Source organism: Uloborus diversus, chromosome 7, assembly GCF_026930045.1.
Source record: "Uloborus diversus isolate 005 chromosome 7, Udiv.v.3.1, whole genome shotgun sequence".
Classification (NCBI taxonomy): Eukaryota; Metazoa; Arthropoda; class Arachnida; order Araneae; family Uloboridae; genus Uloborus; species Uloborus diversus.
In genome coordinates this window covers 100,040,967-100,063,517 of record NC_072737.1, presented here as the reverse complement: position 1 = coordinate 100,063,517, position 22,551 = coordinate 100,040,967, and the positions used below count along the sequence as shown (strand labels likewise).

The window sequence follows — 22,551 nt, the reverse complement described above, 5'->3', positions numbered from 1 at the left end:
ACTGTCTTTAAGCATTTCACTTTCTTTTCACCATCGCAGTAAGAATCAAAATTCTTCCACTCCAAAGGTGACGAATGTAAAAAATCGTCTTGTATATGCAATGCTTTAAATATTAGCCAAGAGTTTTCGTTAACAAAATTATGCAATGATTTTTCATGAACTTCTCCAATATCTTTTTCACTTAATCTTTTTGAAGCATCTGTTACATCTTCTATGTTATGTTTATCTATTTTAAACAACTCGTTAACCATTAAAACCTTATCTTCTGTGCTTACATTGCAGCTGAAAAAGCTGAGCATTACTAAGTCACCGTTTAAGTACCACAAGTGCCTCTTCAACCTATTGCTTGCAGCTTTTGAGATTTCTTTGCATTCATTTTTCACCAAATTTAAATGTTTCAAAAATTCTAAGTCGATAAAAGGTGCATCAGCTGCGTTAGAGCAGCAAAACCAGGCTTTCATGTATAAGTGTCTGCTAAAATCATTAAATAGTTTCAACCCATTAGCTTCTTTTGGTGTGAGCTTGAACTGATCACGAAACATGTATATTTTTAAACAGTAAATAACTTTGGCCATCCACCGTGTAGTGCTGGACGATATATCGATATACCGCTGAACACCGGTTTCATAGCCATATCATAAAAACCGGTTTTTTCAAAACCGAACCCATGATATATCACGGCCGGCGGTATATCGTAAACGAAACCGGTGTCTTCGAATTTCGAATTCACCGACGCTGGAATCGGCTGCACGAAACCGGTTGAATTGCGATCTCTCCGACGGAGGTTCGACTTGCCTGAAGATCGGTGATTCCCCTCCGAGACCTGCTGATTCGAAGACTACGCTCCCCCCCCTCTCCACCGCACGATCGGTGCAGCTTCCCGTCGCATCGCGCGAACGGAGGAGTGTTACGTCATCGGTGCATCTGGCACCAGGCACGTAGCTAGAACTTTGTTAAGGGGGGGGTCCAAGGTTGCACGAACTTCAAAAGAGGAGGTATGCTAAAGCAGAATTAGTAGCTGATAATTACACAAGACTAAGATAAATCCTATTAAAACTGATCATTAAAATATGATAATTAATTAAAATTAATTAAATAATTGAAATTAATAGAGTCATTAGTTAAAATTAGTTAACAAAAAGTTTATGTTAAGTGGTAAATTAATTATTGTCAGTTTGTAAATTAACATTAAACTGAAGGTTATCACATACAAAGTTTCCAAATATGGGTGAACCTTTGTCCTCCTGAAAATAAGTGATATATTTTCTATTAATAAAAAGGGCACAATAAAAGAAAAACGGAAAACGAAAACTGTTCTAGAAATTACTTGGAAAATGCATGCGATAATTTAATAAAATATTAAAGCTTTGTAATATATTTCAACAAAATATGTACATTTGTACTTATGCCATTTTATTTGAAAACTAGAAAGTCACCCGTCAAGGCATGACGGGTGAAAATTGCTTCAACTCTTCTTCATTTGAACGAAGCAATTGCCTGTTTGGTGATATTTTGATAGTTGAAATTTTAACTCTAACACCAGTGCATTAACCCTAAACTCCAGTAGATAGCGTTCATTGTTTTCGTTTCTTCATTCCTCTGATATGACACAGTCTTACCAGTAAAACTGTTCAAGTTACCGGATCGAGTTCAGCCTTGTCACAATAAAGCCTTTCCTTGCATGTTAAACATTACCAAAACATATTATCGAATTACATATCATGCCGTGGTGCGAATTCATTGTTGAAACACGCGGGTTACTCGATCATCGGCATTATTTGTATGAGGATAAATAAATCTATATCTATGGAGTTGAATGTATAACTATATGAATGTTACATAACGTAACCCTGTCCGATTTGAACAACATTTCAGGCAAAATCCCACAACTCTCTCAACGAAAATATTAACAAGGTTTCATTTAAAAAGCTTGAATTGGTTTTTATTTATTTACATTTATAATATTCTTTTGATAACACGAAATAGAATGATATTTCCAATCTTATCCGTTTTCTAATTATCATTCCTAATCATCAATTAAAAGTTTGAACAAACTATTAACTCTTTGAGGGACGGAGGCTTCCTTTGTTGCAACCATTTTTTATATATATATATTTTCTTTCTTCAGCCAACTGACACAGTGATTTCAGTTAGCTGGAAAAAAAAAAAAGAGAAGCAAGAAATAAATGGTGTTCTCAAGTGAAGTCGCTATTCCTAAAAAGGGTGAAAGCTGTTCGAAAAAAATTTAAATATCAGAAAAGGCGTATTTTATCATTATTTTTTTCTTTCTAACGGGGCTGTGTTAGAGGCTTTAGCCTTTTGCGGAACAAGTGCGAACCAACGATATGGCATCCAGTCATTCATATGCCACCCTTAAGGCGCGGATGTGAATGTCACAGGAAAATTTGATGCCCAGTTTCCACCAGATGGAAACACCTGAGCTCTCATCGATGCGAAACTGCAAAAGGAATTTAATTTTGTCAAGAGTATTCACAGTCAAACGACCTAAGGGATCTTTTACATGACGATTAATGAAATGTATACCTAATGAATTAAATTAAGCATCTGTGTAATTTTATTTTAACAACATGTTGTTAATTTTAACAACAGTACATATCATATTTTAGGACGCAGGTAATGATTTTTTTTCTTCAATATGATGTTAGCAAAACACTCTATTGCAAGAAATAGTAAATATCTTTAGCTTGAAGAAAATAAGTGTTTAAAAAAAGGCAATATATAAAAGAAAAGCTCAAAAACATTTACCTCGTATTCACCTTTTTTGTTTCTTTGCTTGTAACGCAGTAAATAGCGGTAATTTTCACCTAGTAATTTATAGTTAAATGCACATGCCTGTTTTTTGTTACGTTTAATGCTACCTTCACAATTTACTAAAGATGGATGCATAGATGCTAATAATTAAATAACTCCTTAGTACAAAGTCAGTGAATAACAATCAGAAAATGTGTTCCAATGATGCAAATACAAATATGTTTTATGGAACAACATCGAATAAGATTTTTTTTCGTCAATTAAAAACTAACTTTTTCTTTTGGGATCATAGAATCACAATTCAGTAAGATTTAAAAGTAATAATTTCTAATAAATTACTTATTACATGCCTTAATATGGCCGAACTTGTAATTTCATAAACTGATCACAGTAAAATATTCAAGTAATTTTCAATTTAATTTTTCTATACAATTTTTATGCCGTAAAAAGTTTGCTACATCAACTTCAAGTTTTATTTATTCATTTATTTTATTTATTTTACCTTCAAACACGATTTTTTTTCTTTTTTTTTGGGCATTTAATATGTTCCATGATCATGTTTAAATATTGGGGGGAAAACATCAGTAAAAAATCTACGTAATTTGTTACTCAGAAAGGAGAGAGATGTTAAAAGTAATCTAAAAGTTCAAATAAAATTTTTATCAAAAAATAAAATGAATCTGAAATGAACCATGCCAAAAATATAAGAGTTGAAATGAAAAAAAAAAAAATCAATAATTATTTTTCTCATCCTCAAACACACGAAATGTGTAGAATTTCTCTTTTCGCTGCTGGCTTAGAATCTAAAATTAGTTTTTAAATGGAAAAACACATTAACACGTAAAATTGCTCGTATTATCAAGAAAACTTTAAAAGGGAGCACTAGGACTTACCTAGTTTGGGTAAACTTAATTTTCTTTTGCATACAATTTTTTGTTCAAGATATGTTTCCTATAAGTATGACGTAGATAAAAACTGCGTGTTAAAACAGAAAAGAATCGGAATTCAATTACTGATTCACCAGGAACGCACCTCACTCTGACTGTCTTTCGTACAACATGCGTCTACGAAATCCACGAAAATCCAAAAAGAAAAGAGAAAGAAATAAAGAAAACCACGCCAATGAGAATGTGGGATACGGCGGAAGTGGCAATAAATGCTTGTTTTTACTTTGCCAATGGCAATTTGATGGACCAAGGAGAGGGGCTGAATTTCAAGGTCACAGGACCCAGCTGGTTTGAAAGTCGAAGCGGACATTTCCCCGTTTCGGACGGAGTAGGTGACACAGCAAAAAACGGACGAAAATTGGGAACCTGCAGTTGTTGCACGAGGTTCTCGTGTTCTGAATTGACTCAAGCGCTGAGAAAATTGCCGATTACTGGGAATATTTAAGGGGAGAATGCTGCCTTTTATAAAATTATTGTCTTTCGGAAAATTTTTGTTGATGCGAGATGCAACAACTGAGAAAAAAGGAGAGGAGTCTTTCGGGAAGGGGGGGGGGTCCGGACCCCATGGACCCACCCCTTGGCTACGTCCTTGCGGACCACACGTGCGCTGCTTCGAGGGTGGATGGAGGGTGGGAAGGGGACACGCCTAACGATACCGGTATTTGGTAGCAAGCTTCGTCGTTTCGAATTTCGGAGGATATTCGAAGACTCGAATTTCTCGAAGCTGCTGAAACCGGTTTTTTCACCTTTGCGAGCTTCACCGAATTTATCACTAAGCTTTTATCTGGAACCGTTCATTTGGTTTTCTGGCGCTTTATTAATTTTCTTTTCTCTGTTCTCCTTACTTCGTTGTTATCGTTATTGTTACATATTTTAAAATAATTATCGTTGTTCTTTTTTTAACTTTCTTCTTAGTTTATGCTTTTAGACCATTTGATGCAATTTATATCACTATAAGTTATATATAGTTAAAACTTATTCTGACAGGGGTACTCACTGGGAGGGGAGGGGGGAGTGTATAGCACTATTTGCGCCATCAAAAAAAAAAATTTTTTTTTGGACCGGGGGGGGGGGGATAATTTTTTTATTTATTTAATTTTTTGATTTATTTTTAATTTAAATTATTTATTTTGTTCTGTTTATATTTCATTTCATTTATTTATTTAATTTGTGGGTGTGTGTCATTGGTGTAGCACACAGAACTTTTTTAATAAAAAAATAATAATAAATCAATAATATATATAAAAATATTTAAAAAAATAAATGAAATAAAAAGGAGATCTAAAAAATAAAAAAGGGAGAGGGTTGAGAAAAAGGGGGGGGGGAGCGATTGGCACCCCTGTATTCTGATGTGATTGGCTGATTGGTATCTGAATAGTATTTTATAAATTTTAGAAATTGTCTATATAATGTCAAAATCTTTGATGGAAATGATCCCAAGGTGTGTGTTGTAACGCTCTTGTACTGTACCTATAAAGGTTGGGAAATTCTTCAAAACTCTCGTTTCGAATTGAAAAAAGTAATTATTAGTATGATCCTGTAAAAAATGAGAGCTTGATTTTGATATGTATTTCATAAAGGTGTGGAGAAGGGATGCCATGATAAGTCCCTCTCTATATGTATACAGCTGATTATACCGATATATCGATATATCATGATGTTTACTTTCTGATATATTGCGATATGCAAATCCAGATATCGTCCAGCCCTACCACCGTGCATGACGGAATGCTCCTGATGCTGCAAATTTTACTCCACGTGGACCTCACCAAGATAAATCAAAGTCAGTTCTAAAAATTCCCTGTAGTCATTTCTTGCCAATGTTTTTGTTTCAAATGTAAGAAAATGTTTGGCAAATTTAATAGCATTTTCCTTTAGTACTTTCCAATTTTCTGAAGGTACTATTATTTCTTCTTCTGGACATTTGAAAGAAGATTTATCTATAAAATTCCAATGGCTTTGGAATCTCTTAAACATGAGCACACAAGGTCCACTAGAATGTCCAAATACAACAGAAAACACATCACCAATAATGATTTCATAAATATGGTGCCTGCAAGCCAAACTGGGGGGTTGTTTTCCAATCTTCTGTTCTAATAATTTACATGCTCCTGCATGAATACCAGTGTTACAAGATGTAGTGTCAAAGCACATGCCTTGAATTTTATCTATGATCTCCCAATCATTAAGTGTATCAAATACTGCATTTGCAATTGCCTTGCCTGTACCAACTGGTAGTTTTGGCACACCAAGTAATTTCTCCACATCATTTCCTGAGACAAGAATAGAAATGCGGTCGGCTTTCTCTTTTTCTCCAGAGAAACTGGAGATAAGTTTCCCATCCCAGTGGACGACAAGCGGACCGTCAGGTTTGAAGTTATGCTTTAAATCCTTTGCTAACTGGGCTCGGAATTTTTCTCGGTGCCTGTGAAGAGTACTACGTGAAAGCGTGCTTTCTCTAACATTTATGCCAACTGTTTGGGCTGTTGCTGCGATTACAAATGTAGCACTTCGATCTGAGATTTTTGTCCAATCCAATGCAGACATCAAATTAAGTGAAAGAAGCTTAATTTTTTTCCTCTCTGCTGTCTTTTCTGTAGTACTGGGATATTGAAAAGTGTCATCATCAGTGTCACTTTCTACGGATGTGATAATTGAGCCACAGTCTTCTTCAATTTCAGCACTTGATGAAAGATACATTCATTTTTGTTTTTATCTGTGTCCCCACTATTCGATTGTAGTGTCTCATATCTCCTTCTTTTACATGAGCGTTTCTCTTTGTTTTCAAGTTTTCTGTCGACTGATAACATACAGCCTTCAAGTCCTTCTCGCTGTTTAAGCAGAAACTTTCTTATCTTCTTCAATTTTTATCATCTGTAAAGCATCTTCATGAGCGATATCCCACAACATCTTGCACTCTCTGATAAACTTCTGTTCATTAGCTTCTTGAATGTTTGCAGGGGTCTGGCCAGAGGATATTTGGGTCCGTTAACGGACCCTTCACAAAAATCCGATCAACCAAAACGGACCTTTCACAAAATCCCGATCAAACAAAACGGACCTTTCACAAAATCCCGATCAAACAAAACGGACCTTTCACAAAATCCCGATCAAACAAAACGGACCTTTCACAAAATTCTGATAAACAAGATCGGATGTCAAATTGTTTATTGAAAGAGCAAATCTGAAAGCAAAATAACGCATAATTCTGTGTATAAACCGATAATTTTTGGAACCTTTTTTTAAGTCAAATTAGAAGGATCAGCTTATACAAAATTGGCTAATTTTGAAAAAAAAAAAAAAAAAAATCGGCACTCTTGGGATGCTCCTGCAAGCGATAAATAATTGCTACTGCCAAATAAATATAATGGTTGTTTGTTTTATTACAGCTAATTAGCAGCGGTGTTTTTGTTAACTTTTCTGAAAAGGCATTGGTAAGCACTTTTCTCCGCTCATGATTTAATAAACAATAATAATATATATCTGCGAAATGAACTTAGAACTGCAAAGGGATAGTAAAGGTGAGGAAAAAATATGATCGCTTCAGATAGTGTTACCAACTTCAAAATTATCACCACTTAGCGTCTGGCGTTGAACCTTTATAATGACTTGATTAGAAAATATTCTCATCATTTTGCCAGCTTGTTAATATTTGTGTTTTTACGGTGCGGTGCGATGTTTAATTATTATTTTGGGAGAAAATTATATGGGTTTTGATTTTTCTATGCTAACACAAGGATGATTAACTTTAAGTAAACTCTTTTAATTACCTTTTTTTTTTCTTTAGATGTCTACATTTTGAAAAATGCAATCTTTTAACATCCGATATGAGAATCATATTTTGTTCTTTTTTCAAGTTAACTTAGCTTTATTAGGATTCAAATAAATGAAAAGTCTCTTTATTTCTGTTAGAACTCTCATTTCAAGTTTTTAAAGCAAAATTCCATTTTCTGTTATGAGTCAATAATTAAAATGCTAAGTAGATGGTTTATTTAATTTTATTTTTTGGGTCAACTGTGTCCACAGATATTAATGATATGTTTATCATAGGACTCTAAAATGCAATTTTAAAATAATTTTATCAAAAATATTTCTTTTACAAGCCGTTTTTATACTTTTGATGCCTTCACTTTGAGAATTGCGATCTCTTTGCATCCGCTATGGGAATCCGATTTTTCGAATTTTTAATGATTATTACGCTTTGTTAAGAGGTAAACAATTGAAATATCTTTTTATTTTTGTTTAAATCACGGAATTTATAAGTTTTAAATGAAATTCTGCGCTTTTTAAGAGTGTCTTGGGTCAAAAAGTTGAATGCTGAACCCTATTCTGAATTTTATTTTATTTATTTATATTTTTGTTACAATTATTTTAAGTACTGTACAGAACTATATCTAGTATAATTTAACATAATGTAGAATGGTAGATAAATATTGATACTTGAAAGAGCGATGCCCCCCCCCCCCCCCCCCCGCCAAATATTAGTAAAAAAAAATCCATAATGATTTTCTCGACGTAGAAGAGGAAAACACTCAACTTTAAGTTTAATTGATGCAGTTTGTGCCGTCTCTAAATTCTAAAATTTCGTTTTAACAAAAAGAAAAAAAAAATTTTTTTTTTTTTTTGCAAAATTTTTTGATTTTTCACAAAATTAATTCACTTTTCACAAAATTATTTGATTTTTCAGAAAAAACGGACCCTGTGAAAAATCCTGGACAGACCCCTGGTTTGTACGCCGATTTCTGTTCTTTTTTAGTTTTTGGTACCGCTCGACTAATTTTTCCAACCTTTTTACGGCATTCTGCTTTTCTGTTGTGGGAATTCTAGCCTTATTCCAGAAGGTCAACACACTATCAACAGTTTGTCTTGCACTTTCATGTATTGTTTCTGTCTCATGGTGAAAGAAGAAGTTTCTTAGTACTGCATTGATGGAAGGTAATTTACAACCTTTTATTTCACTTATGGGAAAACCAAGTAACCAAATTTCAGAGTCTTTACGAATTCTGATTCTGTTTGTAGACATTGTTTAGTTTTCACAAGTTTCTAAACTCTTTATTTACATTAAAGAGAAAGCAATTTTAGCATGATTTCAAATGAAAACTCACCAGGTCACACATGTAAACAAACAATATGCTGTTGTCAAATGTAATCAAAGTAATTTGGTGTTGCCAAAATGAGAAGCAAAATGTTAACTGTATGATAGTTATGTTTATAATTATTATATTTTATTATAATATAACCATTGTTTGTAAAAATAAGTAAATAAATAATAAATAGTGACAATATACGGAAATAATTTTTTTCAGATGTCAAAGAGAAAACTTCAAAGCCTTTGAGCTACCTTTCAATGCATTTCAAATGAGCTGAAATTTTTCATGGAGGCTTCTTTAGTTATGTGTACAAGTATTTAAGGATAAGATCATCAAATTTAAAAAGTTTTTTTTTTTTTTTTTTTGGACCATCCTAATATATATATATATATATATTTAGAGTGGAATACATACAGAAAAGTATTTTAGTTGAAAATAAATTTTTGAAATAAATACCAGGATAAATACCCATTTTGGGTTTTTACCCCTAAAAATAAATACCTGGGTATTTTACATCAATAGGTGTTCATTAAGTAAGTACAGTGGAGCACGACAAATCCAACGACATGAAATCCGTGTCGATTTTTTCAAATGTTCAAAACGGGTCAGCAGCAGTGTAAAAATATCGGCCCTGTTGGATTTATTGCATACATGTTTTACAGTAAAAATGTCCCGCTGAATCAAATCACGCCCCCCCAATATAAAGCCATAACCCAATAGCTTCAGTAGACTGTTCCAATGAATGACACAAGGATTGCTCTGTGTTTGATTTAAGATGTTGACCGCATAACAAATGTCCGGTCTTGTTCTGCTCGCAATGATAGAAAGACGGCCTAATAAATTACGATAAAGAATCTTTGACACTTCCACTGACTAGTTTTTATTTTCAAAACTAGGACAATTGTATTTCGAAAAAAAGTACCTTTACAAGTCGGCAATGATGAAACCGGAAAATTAAAATGTTTGAACTTTTCAAAAACTTCAATAATGCATTTAGTTTGAAGAAAAAAGTTTAAACCAATTTTAGTTCTTTTAAATTCAACACCTAACGTATTTTTGTTTTTTCAAGAACTTTGAAATCAAAATCTTTCTCTCGCGCCACGTGCTATGGTTTTACTTTCAGTCTTACTTTATTTCGGTCAACAGAATTTGTATTTCTGCTTAATGTGCTTTATATTGTGTACTACTGAAGAAATAAAAAGAAATATCGTCTCTAAAAGGAAAGCCGAAAGCAGATGCTGAAAGAATGCTGCAGAGTTACAACAAAACACCAATATTTTGCTTGACATACGACATCAAAGAAACACAAAAATAAAACAAAAATACAAAATGATACAAATGAAAAGCCAAATGTCAATGATTTTGACCCTTTTTATTGAAAACGAATGACTTAACTATTGAAAATAAATGCCAAGTATTTTCAAACTGGAGCCAATTATTGGTTTTTGTTTCTTTATGATGGTGGTTACTCCAAGAGCAATTATTACTTTTGGATTTAAAAGTTTTTTAAGTAACAGCAGAAAAAATTAGTAAGCAAAAATTTTTTTTAATGATTGTAAACTATTTAATTGTCCTACGAAGTAATTCATAAATATTTTGAAGTGTTTACTGTTGTTTTTATTTCTTCAATTGTAAAGTATCACTTATAGTTAGTTATTTTATGGCCTGAAATCCACAAAATCCTAAAATCTGCAAAGCCACCTTTCCCAAGTTGCACGGATTTTTGACCCTCCACTGTATTATCATTTGGCAATATTAATTGAACTATCCTCGGCCTCCCCTCCTCCTAAATAGAAAAAAAATAAATAAATAAATGACATGAACTATTCATCATCTACTGGTGTAAAATTACAAGGACTATCCACATGGCATGGCCCCTGGTAATATGAATGAGATTACTCAATGATATATTGTGCATTAGAGAGTTACATTTTACAAAACTTTAAAAAAGAACTTTTTACTATGGACAGCCATATGAGCATCAGCTAATATAGAATTAGCACAGACCAGACGAGTGACTGAAGCAATAATTCGGTTCAACTCGGAGATTGAAGGCAAGGCATGGTATATTCAGTAAATTACCGCCCATTAGCCAGGGCTAAAGCAGAAATACGTGAAATAAACTGCCAGCTCAGTCACTTTCCTATGCCGGGCTGACGAGTGCTAATAAGCACGCAACTGCAGTCCTTGGCTGGAAATGACTGAGCTGGCGGTGTATTTCATGTATCATAACAAGTTGTTCAACATTTTACTAGATTTGAAATTTATTTGTCCGTTTTGAGGTAGCAATTTCTAATATCCATTTTTTGATTGGAGATTATCAACGATCGACTGGTCGATCTCAAACACATTTTCAGTCAATCGCGGCAACATTTTAGACCATGCCTTTTTGTCAAAAATATTATTCATAAACAGTATTTTCTAGAGAAAATAGATTAAATTTCTAAAGCTAAAGTTACATTGAAATTTTTCCACTTTTTTTTATAATGGCCACAATTGTAGGTACCACAATTTTCAATTTAAAAAAAAACTTCAAGTCTTTTGTTCCTGAAAAAAAAAATAGTTCATAAAATTCAAATAAACCTTGATATAAAAGTTAAAAAAAAAAACACATTGTTTTGGAGAAGATATTTAACATGTTATTTTATTATTTTGATGCCAAAAACAAGATGAAATCCAAAACTTATTCTTCTTAGAAAAATCACAATTTACAGCAGAACTTTCAATAATAAGCACTGAAAAATTATTATTTTTTCGCCACAGTAGTGTTAGCCACTGGAAGAAAACCGTTTTTACAAGTCTTCCTCTCTTTCATCATTTGTATAAGATCGCATAATTTGCACTTGGCTAAGCACATACCTTTAAGGCGTTTTCATTTTACATTTAAAGAGTCTACTTCTAGCACTAAATATATTTTATGACATTGTGCTTGGTCTACTTCTAATGCAAAAATATTTCATAACTTACAACAGATGGTACTTGGATATGGCCCCACTCTTCAATTTCACATTTCTTTTGAAAGTTTTCTGCAGCCTCTTGTATCATGTCGTTTAAAATTGAGCCACAATCTCTCAGCTTTTCACACATGAAATTGTAAGACTCTTTCAAAACAGTTTTGTTGCTGTAAGCTTTTACAGAGCATGAATATTCGTCAGAGTGTTTCCACTCAACACCCTGTACATCACCAAAAGTAGCTACAGCCTCACCAGAACCTGTTCTTGAGTTATATTTTCTGGACGGAGTGAAGCTAAAAATAAAAATTCACATCAGGGATGATGCTAGCAATGCATTAAAAACTTATGGTTACATTGAGCTCAATTATGAGAACACGAGGCCTGAGACAAACTCTTCATTGGGGGCCCCCTTATGTATTAAATGATAATCAGAAAAAAATAAAATGCAAGTATCACAAAATTAAATTATGAAAATGCTTTGCGAACATCTGAGCAAATACATGCCTGTATACTAAAGAGTAGTAAAACAACCCAGTTTCCTGCCAATGACTAGAAAATAAATTTCTCCTTTATCTAGTCCAACACTCCAAAAAAAAGGTATCTTGGTATAAATGGTAAAACTAAATATCTTTCAGTTTTTAATTACTAATTAGGGTTATCATTTTTTTAAAACAAATTTAGGGCCCCCTTCTGACAGGGGCCCTTTTGCTACAAAATAAAAACTTTGATAAATCATCTGTGTGGTTACATATAAAAACTTCCATAAATCAGCAGAATAATAGATTAAAAGCTGTTTCTCGGTAATAGATATTGAAATGAAACCATATAATTCATAATAATCATTATGTATAATAAAGTTGTGCAATAAAGTCTCTTTTCATAACAGTTGCTCTTTGTTCTTCAGTAATATTGAATGAAATAGGCATTTATAAGGCCCAAAAATTCAAATATGTTATGCTAAATTTTTTTTAAAAAGTATCAGAAAAAAAAATCATTAAAAAATATTTAATGCATATGCTAAAGACGTGTTGAACCAATTTTCTTAGTCACTAATTTTTATCCAGAAAGTCAGCAAATTTGTTTTCTTTTTTGAAAGAAAATGTGGTTTTAGAACAGCTCAATACGTTACTGGTTGAACTATTGTACTGGTATAATTGTAATGGTATATTGTTGTGGATTGAATAATAGAACACATTAACATTTTTTTCTATTTCATATTTTATTGAAAATACTTCTTCACAATATTACTTTTATGAGTGAATAAATTTAAAGAATATTTTAAATATGGAGCAGTTTTCTGTAACTTTCTGAAAGATCCTCTTCTTTTTACAATTTAAAGTTGCTTTTCTGTCAACAAAAGATTAATTCTGATGGTTATCCAAAAAAAAAAAAAGTAAGGGTTTGAAATGCATCTTTAGAAAACTATTCCGAACCAATAAACAGTTTGAATTGCTATTACTGTTTCAAGAAACTATTTAACTTAAAATCACTCATATCTAACAGGCACCAGTGAAGGGGAGGCTGGGAAAAGAATATATGTCCCTCTGGATTTGTATTACCCTAAACAACAAAAAATTAGAAATTACTAAGTTATAAAAAATGTTATTAAAAAAAATCCTTTAACAATTATGCTTGCTCATTATAAAAGTTTTTCAAGCAAATAAAAAAAAGGAGAAAAAAAAATCTCACCTTGCTGGGGACATAGATGTTGGAGAAAATAAATTAGAAGTTCTGCTTACGAATGACTGAGCTTTGCTTCCTGGCTAAAGAAAAACACGTTATTAGAAACTTATATTGATTTCAAAGTTAAATATAAAACTATTTATATTTTATTTTTCAGTTCATTAAAAAAAATTATCAAATCTAAAAGCTATGACATGGAGTTCTGCGCAGTAGTGGAGAATGACTATGAGCTATGAGTCTAAGAAAAGCAACCTTTAATGTCTTTTCAAATGTAATGACCAGATAAAGATTATTAAAAGCCAGAGCCTATTTCTGGTCATTACATTTATATTTGTAGTTAGTATCCAGTATGTGCAGTGGTGTACAGAAGTGAGAGGTACAGGCAGTCCGGAAGCCCCGCCTCTCTAATCACTTGAAAAAAATTCTGATTAATTATGATCCTAGTACGTAAAATATTTCCAAACTTAAGTAACCTTATTATTAGTTCTAATAAATAAAAGACTTAAATTTCTTTAATATTTTTCTTCCACTTCTAAACTGAACTATATGTGAACATAAAACACCTTTTTATTCTCAGAATCTATTAATTTGCTTCCTATGTTACTCTATAATGTATTTTTTAGGGAACTGATTATCTTTCCCCTATTTTGTTAACGCTAGACCAAAAGTGAACTCACTTTTAAATGTGGAGCTGAAATTTTGGAATTAAAACGATTCCTCGCCATCCAAATTTGAATATTATTTTTCCTGCAATGATGAACATTGTCCTCATATTAAAATTTTTTAAATACTGTGTATTCTTCTTATAATGAGTTGTACAAGCGAGAGATCTTACTCGAATTAGAGAAGGCAATAAAAGCATATTTAAGAAGCATAATGCATTATGAACGTTCAAACGCTCTTACACGGCTGAATTCAATCAGTGTCACCGTAACACCAGGGGAAGTTATAAATGAGAACTCAAAAAAGTAAACCTCAAGAAAAGTAAAGTTGTGGCAAAGCTTTGCTTCAACTATAGATTTTAATCTGTGACTATTTATAGGCATATAGAAGCAGACTGGTGACTATATATGAAAAGACTGTGACCATCAACATCATGCTTTTAGGTTTTTTTTTATTTAATTAAATATGTGATCCTTTTGTACATATTTAACAATGTTAAATTTAACAAATCATGGGATCACGTATGTTAAAATTTACAAACAACCCACATGGGTAAACATTCACTTATGTTTTTTAGTTTTGTAATTAGATTAAAATGAGATATTTTTTCTTCTATGACTCAATGCTTCTATAATGATAAATTCGCTTACGTAAATTTTTGTGCTGCCTGGTACTTTTATGAAGTATTTGTCATTAATAATTTGCTATTAATTATTTACTTAAATAATAATTCATTTTATAGAATCAAAAGAAAACATTTAGTGGCTTATTGGGGAATGATTAGAGACCCTTGACCATCCCCTTGAAAACCCTATGTGTGCCACTGAATAAGTGCAATAAAAAAATTTATAAGACATTTACCTCTTCAAATGTATCATTTGATCTGATAACGTAGTTAAGAAAATGCAAACACAACTTGAAAAAAAAAAAAAATAACTCTAGTACATACACATTAAAGCAAAGTATGTACAGTGAAACCTTGGTTAAGCAAACTCAAAGGTACCTTTAGATCAAATTCGTCATAGGTGTAGTTCTTTTTGTCCAAAAAATAATAAATAGCATTATATGTAAATACAATAGAACAAGGAACACAAATGTAGTTCATCTTAGGTTTTCTTTTAGCGGTTAGTTTCTTTTAAACACGTTCAAAATTAACAAGGTTTGACAGCATACACAGCATATACAATATACATATACATGTAAATGCATAAATCAGAGTTGGGAATTGGTAAGATTCTTTTGGAGCAGTAAATTTAATTTTGGAGCATAAATGCAGAAAACTGTAACAGCAAAACCTGGAGTAGAAATGCAATGTATCATAGCAGAAAACTTGAAGACATAGAAGATTAAACAACAGTTGTTGGGGTTTTCAAACTGTTTGAACTGGAATAGTAGCCAGAATTCACAAGTGTTTTTCATGAATAGTTGTAATAATACCTAGCGGAAAGTCAGGGGAATAGAAGGATGCTGCAGTTAAACTGAAACAAAATGTTGGGAAATTATCTCTTGCTCATCCAGTAGATATAATAACAATAATCTAAAGTTACTGTAGCTAGTGGACAAGCTAGCAATAATATTCCACATTTTATTTTGGTATAAATACCGCACTGTCCTATTCCTCCTGATTCTTCCTAAGTACCACCTTCGTTCAACAAGTTTTTGAAAATCCAAAAATGAGACTATATTATTTTTTCTATTGCAGGAAAGTTGCTAAATGAGTGCTTTTAAAAGGATACACAAGATCAATCGTTGTAGCATCATAAACTGGTGTGGTTGGAGCATATGATTTTCGTTGTTTTAAAGACTTGGATGCTGTTTTCTTCAACTCCTGCAAATAAAAATCAAATAAACGTTAGTAAAACCATTGTTTTTCTAAAACAATGGTTTCATTCATACTAATTTATTACAACTCCTACTTTAATAAACTAATTTTGGATATTTAATACTCATTTAAGTGATAAAGCCAAAGATAGCCTAGAGTTAGAGTTTCAGGGACTTATTTTTCAGAAAATTTGCTCCAGACCATCCGTATATGCCCAAAAAAGATTTACTTATGACCCCCCCCCCCCTTTCGGGAAATAACAACTCCAAAGCCAAATACTGGATTTGCCTTTGGTAAAACTACATGTATTTATCATTATCAAAATACTCTCACAATAATAATTGCATTTTTAATTTAAAAGCTTTGAATTGAGACAAAAAGATGAAATACTATTTTAAATTTACTAAAAGACGCTTTTAATTTTCTATTGCAAATTATAAGGATTTTTTAGTTCTGATTTGATTATTTTTAATGTTTACTTTTGATCAGATGTTTCTTGATTTTAAATTTGAAAAACTTCTAGCTCAAACTAGTAGGAGATTAGACATTTCTTTCAATGTTTCCTTCAACAAATACAATCAACAAGCAATAAGAATTTATAAATTAAAAGTTTCGCTAACCCATTAGAATTCACGTTGCCAGTATTGACCATGTAGATATTATTTTGCCCAACTTGAATAATTTTTTTATCCAAAAAGAAACCATTTTAGCAAAAACAAAATCTTTACTATTTTACAGTTAATAAATCATTCTCAAGTCCATATCATTAATTCATTTTCAAGATTACAACACTATACTTTAGCTCAAACCTGTTTTGCAGCTTATCATGAAATGTTGAGATACATACATCTTTTTCCATTTGATCAAGAAGTGGAAGAGTTGGCTGTATGTCAAATTTCTTCTGGCATGAATAGGCAACCCACTGGGTAACCATGTCTTCTGCTGAAAGCTGATGGATATAGCACAAATCTCTCACTGAAAATAAATAAATAAGTAAGGTGAAAGGGTACTTGAATCAACCAGGGGCATGCAGAGAAATTTTGAGGCCTGTCACAAATGACTTTAACGGTCCCCTCTCCATATTGTTTACTCCCACGTCCCTGCAATAATTCACCCCTTATTTTTAAAATCTTGGGCTCCATTCAGGCTTGGGTCAACAATCCCCCCCCCCCCCCGTGCACGCTCCTGGCATCAACCAGGGCTGTTTTTCTATGTGCACACAAGCAGATGAATAAACAAAGAAAACAAAATAATATTTTGGTTTATATTGAAATAAAATATGATTAAATAATTCTATTTCCAAAAAGAGTCCTCTTTTGCCAAGCCTCCTCTTAATTTTTTTAGTATCCTAATATGCAGAGAAAGTAACGTTGCTTATAAAAAAAAAGCTCGCAATTTGCACATGTGAATCCACAACACTTGAAATATCAGCTTACGGTTGCAAAAGCAGAGGAGAAACACAAGGGGAAAAGAACCACTGTATAATGTTCCAAATGGAAAAATTCAAGGCTCGCTTGAGGAAGGGAGGTTTGCGCTAATTGGCTACTTATCAAAATGTTTTGATATTTGGCATTAATAATATGCACTGCACGATTTATGCATCGTAAATGAATTAGGTTGATACACCAAGCAATTTAGTAGGCATATATTGCCTCATTTTTCACTTATTTTAATTTTCATAAATGAAAATCACTAATACACTTTTTTTAGAAGCACCATTAAAGAAGTGAACATCGACTAAGCACTCTAACCATGCCCTAGATTGAAAAGAGCATGACAAAAGATATACTCAATCAAGTACACAAAATACAATAAAATCTAAAATTAATTTAAAAAAAAAAAACTTGTGCATTGAATTTAGAAAGTTATTTTTTGACATTTAAATGGCCCACAAGCTGCCACTAGAATCAACTGTTAAATCAGTTTCAATGTGCTGTGATACAACCTAAGGTGTTATGAGTTATGCTGCTAAGAGGTAGAGTAAGGTAGAGAAAAGTATCAATCAGCAGTTCATTTATTTCAAATAGCTTTTCCTTAGGAAGAAGAAAAAAAAAAAATTACAATACATTTTTATTTTGTATTTGCAGGGTAAGAAGCTCTCAACTACAAACCAATTAGTGTAAAATAAGTTTTAATATGGGTGGAATGTAGTGTAATTTAAAATGCAAATTAAGTGTATCAAATTAGTGCAAAATATAAGCACGTTAAATGAGAGAAATTAGCGAATATCTCTGTAAACCTCTAAGTTTTGTAAGGAACCAAGAAATACTCAAGCAAAAGCATTATAAAAAAACTAGGAAGAATCACGAATTATTTTTTTTTACAAACGTGATGAAAGAAATAAAACTTCATATTTTAAAAAGTAATGCAAATTCTATAAACTAAATTAGGGCTTTCGATTATTTCTTAACGTTAGTCATATTAAAAGGAAAACAATACATAAGCTATTTCTGAAGGAGGTTTCTATGAAAAATGAGAGAATTGATTATTATGGGAAAAGAATTTTCATTTAACACTAGCGGGACTCAAATGACATTTTAAAAAAAAGCTTTCAAAACGACGGTATCTCTTTTAAAAAAATCTAATCCGCCAGAATCTACGATTTATGTTTTAACAAATTGCTGATCTAAACCCCCCCCCCCCCCTTGTAAAGAAAAGACAACAAATACAAATATAAAAATGATCAATTTTTTAGGAGTTGAAGAATAACATTGTAGTCAAGGAAAATATCTTCCTGATCTCGACTTCAAGTACGTCAACAACAAAAAAAAGTATTTAATATAATGTGTTTCATGCTCACTTTTTTCAATAATTTTGTTGTCAGCAGATAAAGAAAATTCTTCTAGTTGGAATTTAAGATCTTCGTCCGAAACATTCATTTTATAATAATTTTAGCTGAAAAATTGTTAATATACTTGTGATGTTTCAGCTAAATACTGTATGTAAACAAACTTCAAAAGCGCGGGAAAACATGTTGTCGTTGCCATTTTCTACACACTACTTAAAATAAACTTTTCTAGAGACAGTTAAGGGTATGTTTGCATAGAGCTACCGGTTACACCTGTTGATTAAAAAGAGCGGGAGTGTCTGTAGTTCATCGGTTATTTTCATTTGCTTTCCGGTAACTACGGTTAACCGATTCCTCTATTCGAACATACCTTAATGTTAAATTTTAGAACATTGTCAATAAATACTACTACTTTATCTTTTTGTTGAAACTTTTTGCTTTTGATTTGACGGAAACCATCTCCTTAAAGTAAGCACGTACAGTATTTTAAGAAACTACAAATCATGATTGTTCTTTATTTATGTCAAATTTAGCTTTGGAAAGGGTCTACTTGAATTGTTACTTTTTATTGTGCAAAGGGAAAATCGATACAGAGTCAAGTACGAAATCTGCCGAATAAATAAATTGGGCCAACAATGGTTTTTGTTGACCCAACAAAAACCATTAACGTTCTGTTGAAATTTTCAATAATCTGACAAGTAAATAAAGTTTAAAATTTTATTCGAGCATAAAATAGTCCGCTAGCTTAATTAAATGATGTTAAAACCTAGAGACGTACCGAGTATTCGGTAACTACTCGGTGCTCGGCCTACTCGGCCAATTTGCCGAGTACTCGGTACTCGGCCAAATTCTGATCAGATACTCGGCCAATACCGAGTAGTTGCAAAAAATTGAATATTGTCCAAGACAGATACTAAAATGTATAAAAAAAGAGCAAGCATTATATTTTGCAATCATTTACAATTAAAATTTATAAGTCAAATTTAAATTTTGAGAATAATGAAGTTTGTTATGCTTCAATGGAATAAATCTTTATTTTAATGTCCCCAAAGTTAATAAAACTTATTTATTAAAAATTACGCAAAAAATGTAAGTATAGAAAATATGGAATTTTTATATTAAAAATGGATTTTTGCTCCAAACAAAAATTAGTTATGAAAAATGTAAAAATACCTTTGCTTAAAAAATAAAACAACCTTAAAAGCACAGTGCAGGAACTTTGCAGACACGTGTTTTGGCATTACAAGGAATTCCTTTTTCAATGCACAAAATGGGGGCTCGTAGATTTAAAGGCATCAGACAAAAGTCGTATTTTTTTGTTGAATGTCTTTACATCCTTTAGCTCACATGTTATGCACTGAAAAAGACGTTCCTTGTAGGGGGGGGGGGGGCAGAAACACGTGTCTAGAGTGTTCCTGCACATTTGTTTTATCTGCTTTTAAAAATTATTTATGTTTGGCAGATTAGAACTATAATTGATTGGTATACAGTGAAACCCCTCCTAACGGACACCCCTCAAAGGCGGACACCCTTCTTATGCGGACAATTTTTAATTCCCCAATTCCAATGCAAATAACATTATTAAACCCCTGTCCTGCGGACACCTCTATATTGCAGAAAAAAATTTGTCCTGTTAGTGTCCGCATTAGAGGGATTTTACTGTAATTTGTTTTAATTCCAACTTGATTAATCATACCTTTTATTTATTTATTTTTAATTTAAAAAATTATTTTTTTGTAAAATTTTTGACACAAACAAAATTGCATATATATAATGCGTAATTAAATTTCAGCAGGAATTTAGTTTTAAAAACTATTATATGGACAAGGAGGTTTATACTACTATTCCAATAAGTTCAAAATTCATTACAAGTGTGTCGGTGGTTCTTCTTAAAACATAATTAGTACTTGGAACTCGGCCGAGTAGTGAAAGGCCGAGTACTCGGCTACTCGGCCAAAGTGCTACTCGGTACGTCTCTATTAAAACCCCTCCAAGCGAACTCTTACAGAAAATTTTATTTATTGTTAGGGTACCCAGATACTTTTAATCAAACAACAGAACAGTTGTTTAACAAGAAATAGCATTATTCAAGATAATGTTTATGATTTGAAAAAAAACCTACCTATTAGCTACAGGCAATATAACAGCAGCCTGGTTATTCTATGCAGAGACTGCAGTTTCGTGCTTGTTGTTGACTCATAAGTTTAGAATAGTAAGGGTGAACCATTGAAATTTTTTTAAGGTGGGCTAGTTTGATCGGTACTTTCTCTTTTTAGGGTGCGTCTTCCCGATATATGGGGGGGAGGGCATGCCTGGGAATCGAGCTGGAGGCAGATGTCATATGACTTAGCCCTGGCTTAGGTCGCTGTAATTCACTGTTTTCTATCTACACTGACGGGGGAAAAATCCCAACACCAAGAAAAAATTTTGTAGGGTAATGAAATTTGGACAATGCATTTGTCTAGTTAACATGTTTAATTGATTAAACCTTCAAGATCATAGGTTAATTTAAGCTGAAGAAAATGCATTTCAAATGTGAAATTAATTTATAGGGACTAACACCGGCTATTAATGTATATAATTATATACATTAATAGCCGGTGTAACCTCCATAATTTTGAATGTTTGAATGCAAATCTACAAGCATGCATACATTGTGTCATACAAGTACCAAATGTCACTTTTGATATGGAGTTCCATGCTTGTTGCACTTGGTATGTCAATATTGGGAGAGTGAGTGATGGATGGTGGATGAGGATGCTTTAGTTGTCGCCCAATCATATCCCATACGTGCTCAATTCAAGACAGATCCAGGGTGGCGACAGATCAGGGAAAAGTCAAGGAATTTCTTCACTCAGGGAAAAACCAGGAAATTTTGAAAAAATAACAAAAATTCAGGGAAAATTGATCGAATGAAGAAAAAAGAAATTTTTTCCTTGCAAAATGAAGTACTTTGATTCCGTACGAATTTTCCATCAATTATTTGTTTAAAAAAAGTAAAATTAATGAGATGTGATTATAGAGTGCCGCATATTTGTGCATCTTTTTTCCTCAAGGTCAAAGTATTCAATCTTAGGCTGAACTTCCCAAGATTGTTTCTGTGTCTGTAAAGTTGTTTATTTTACCTAGGTTGAATTTTCCTTCCAAGTATTCTAAGCTACATAAAATAAACAACCATACAGGCAAAGAGGAAGCATTCATTAATGACTTTGCTCCCTTGCCTTTACTTATTGTCTTGAAGTAATTAGCATATTGTTATCACAATTTCAAGAAAAAATCTTTGTTTTTTAAATTAATGTTGAAAAAATCTTAAAAGTTATCACTTGGTGTTTTTAATTTAATTGCTAAAATTAAATTTTGACTGAAAATCATTTTTTTTTTTTTTTTTGCCATGGTTATTATTTGCTGTCACTTCAGATTACACAAAAGGCTTTTTTTTTTTCAGACTTTAAAACTCTAATTTTAAAACATACACATTTTGAAATTAATAATTGTTTTTGAGTTTCAATGTTGTTTGTTACTAAAAAGTAATCTAAGGTTTTTTTTTTGACATCTAATGAAATCATTTGAAATTGAGTTGTGTACATAAGTAAATATTTTTATTTATTTTTTAATAGTTAAAATGCTGAATTCATTCATTAAAACCTAAGTTCTTGATTAGAGAATAGCTCAATATGACTGGTTGTTGAAAGGTTTCAATTTGTTTTACATAAATATGTCTATTCTGCCGTTTGCAAGTAAAGGGCAGAAACTGCATTTATTTTTATTATTATTATTATTATTTTTTTTTGCATTTTTGTCATCTATTGTACGTTATCTTAATTGTTCATAC

General features: G+C 32.1%; 2 protein-coding genes across 2 annotated transcripts in view; one reads left to right on the top strand and one right to left on the bottom strand.

Moving 5' to 3' along the window:
• LOC129225998 (DNA polymerase alpha subunit B-like) overlaps positions 1 to 18,890 on the bottom strand; it is a 50,812-nt gene extending 31,922 nt beyond the window's left edge. The window contains exons 1-6 of the mRNA XM_054860572.1: positions 18,732 to 18,890; positions 16,779 to 16,906; positions 15,846 to 15,937; positions 14,971 to 14,992; positions 13,453 to 13,526; positions 11,777 to 12,056 (exon numbers count right to left, since the gene is read on the bottom strand). Of these exons, the coding sequence (XP_054716547.1) occupies positions 11,777 to 12,056; positions 13,453 to 13,526; positions 14,971 to 14,992; positions 15,846 to 15,937; positions 16,779 to 16,906; positions 18,732 to 18,810 (675 nt within the window). The 5' untranslated portion in view covers positions 18,811 to 18,890. The remainder of the gene's footprint in view (positions 1 to 11,776; positions 12,057 to 13,452; positions 13,527 to 14,970; positions 14,993 to 15,845; positions 15,938 to 16,778; positions 16,907 to 18,731) is intronic.
• Positions 18,891 to 19,149: 259 nt separating this feature from the next.
• LOC129225822 (protein FAM50 homolog) overlaps positions 19,150 to 22,551 on the top strand; it is a 32,943-nt gene continuing 29,541 nt past the window's right edge. The window contains exon 1 of the mRNA XM_054860336.1: positions 19,150 to 19,187. The gene's annotated coding sequence lies outside the window, so the exon portion shown is untranslated. The remainder of the gene's footprint in view (positions 19,188 to 22,551) is intronic.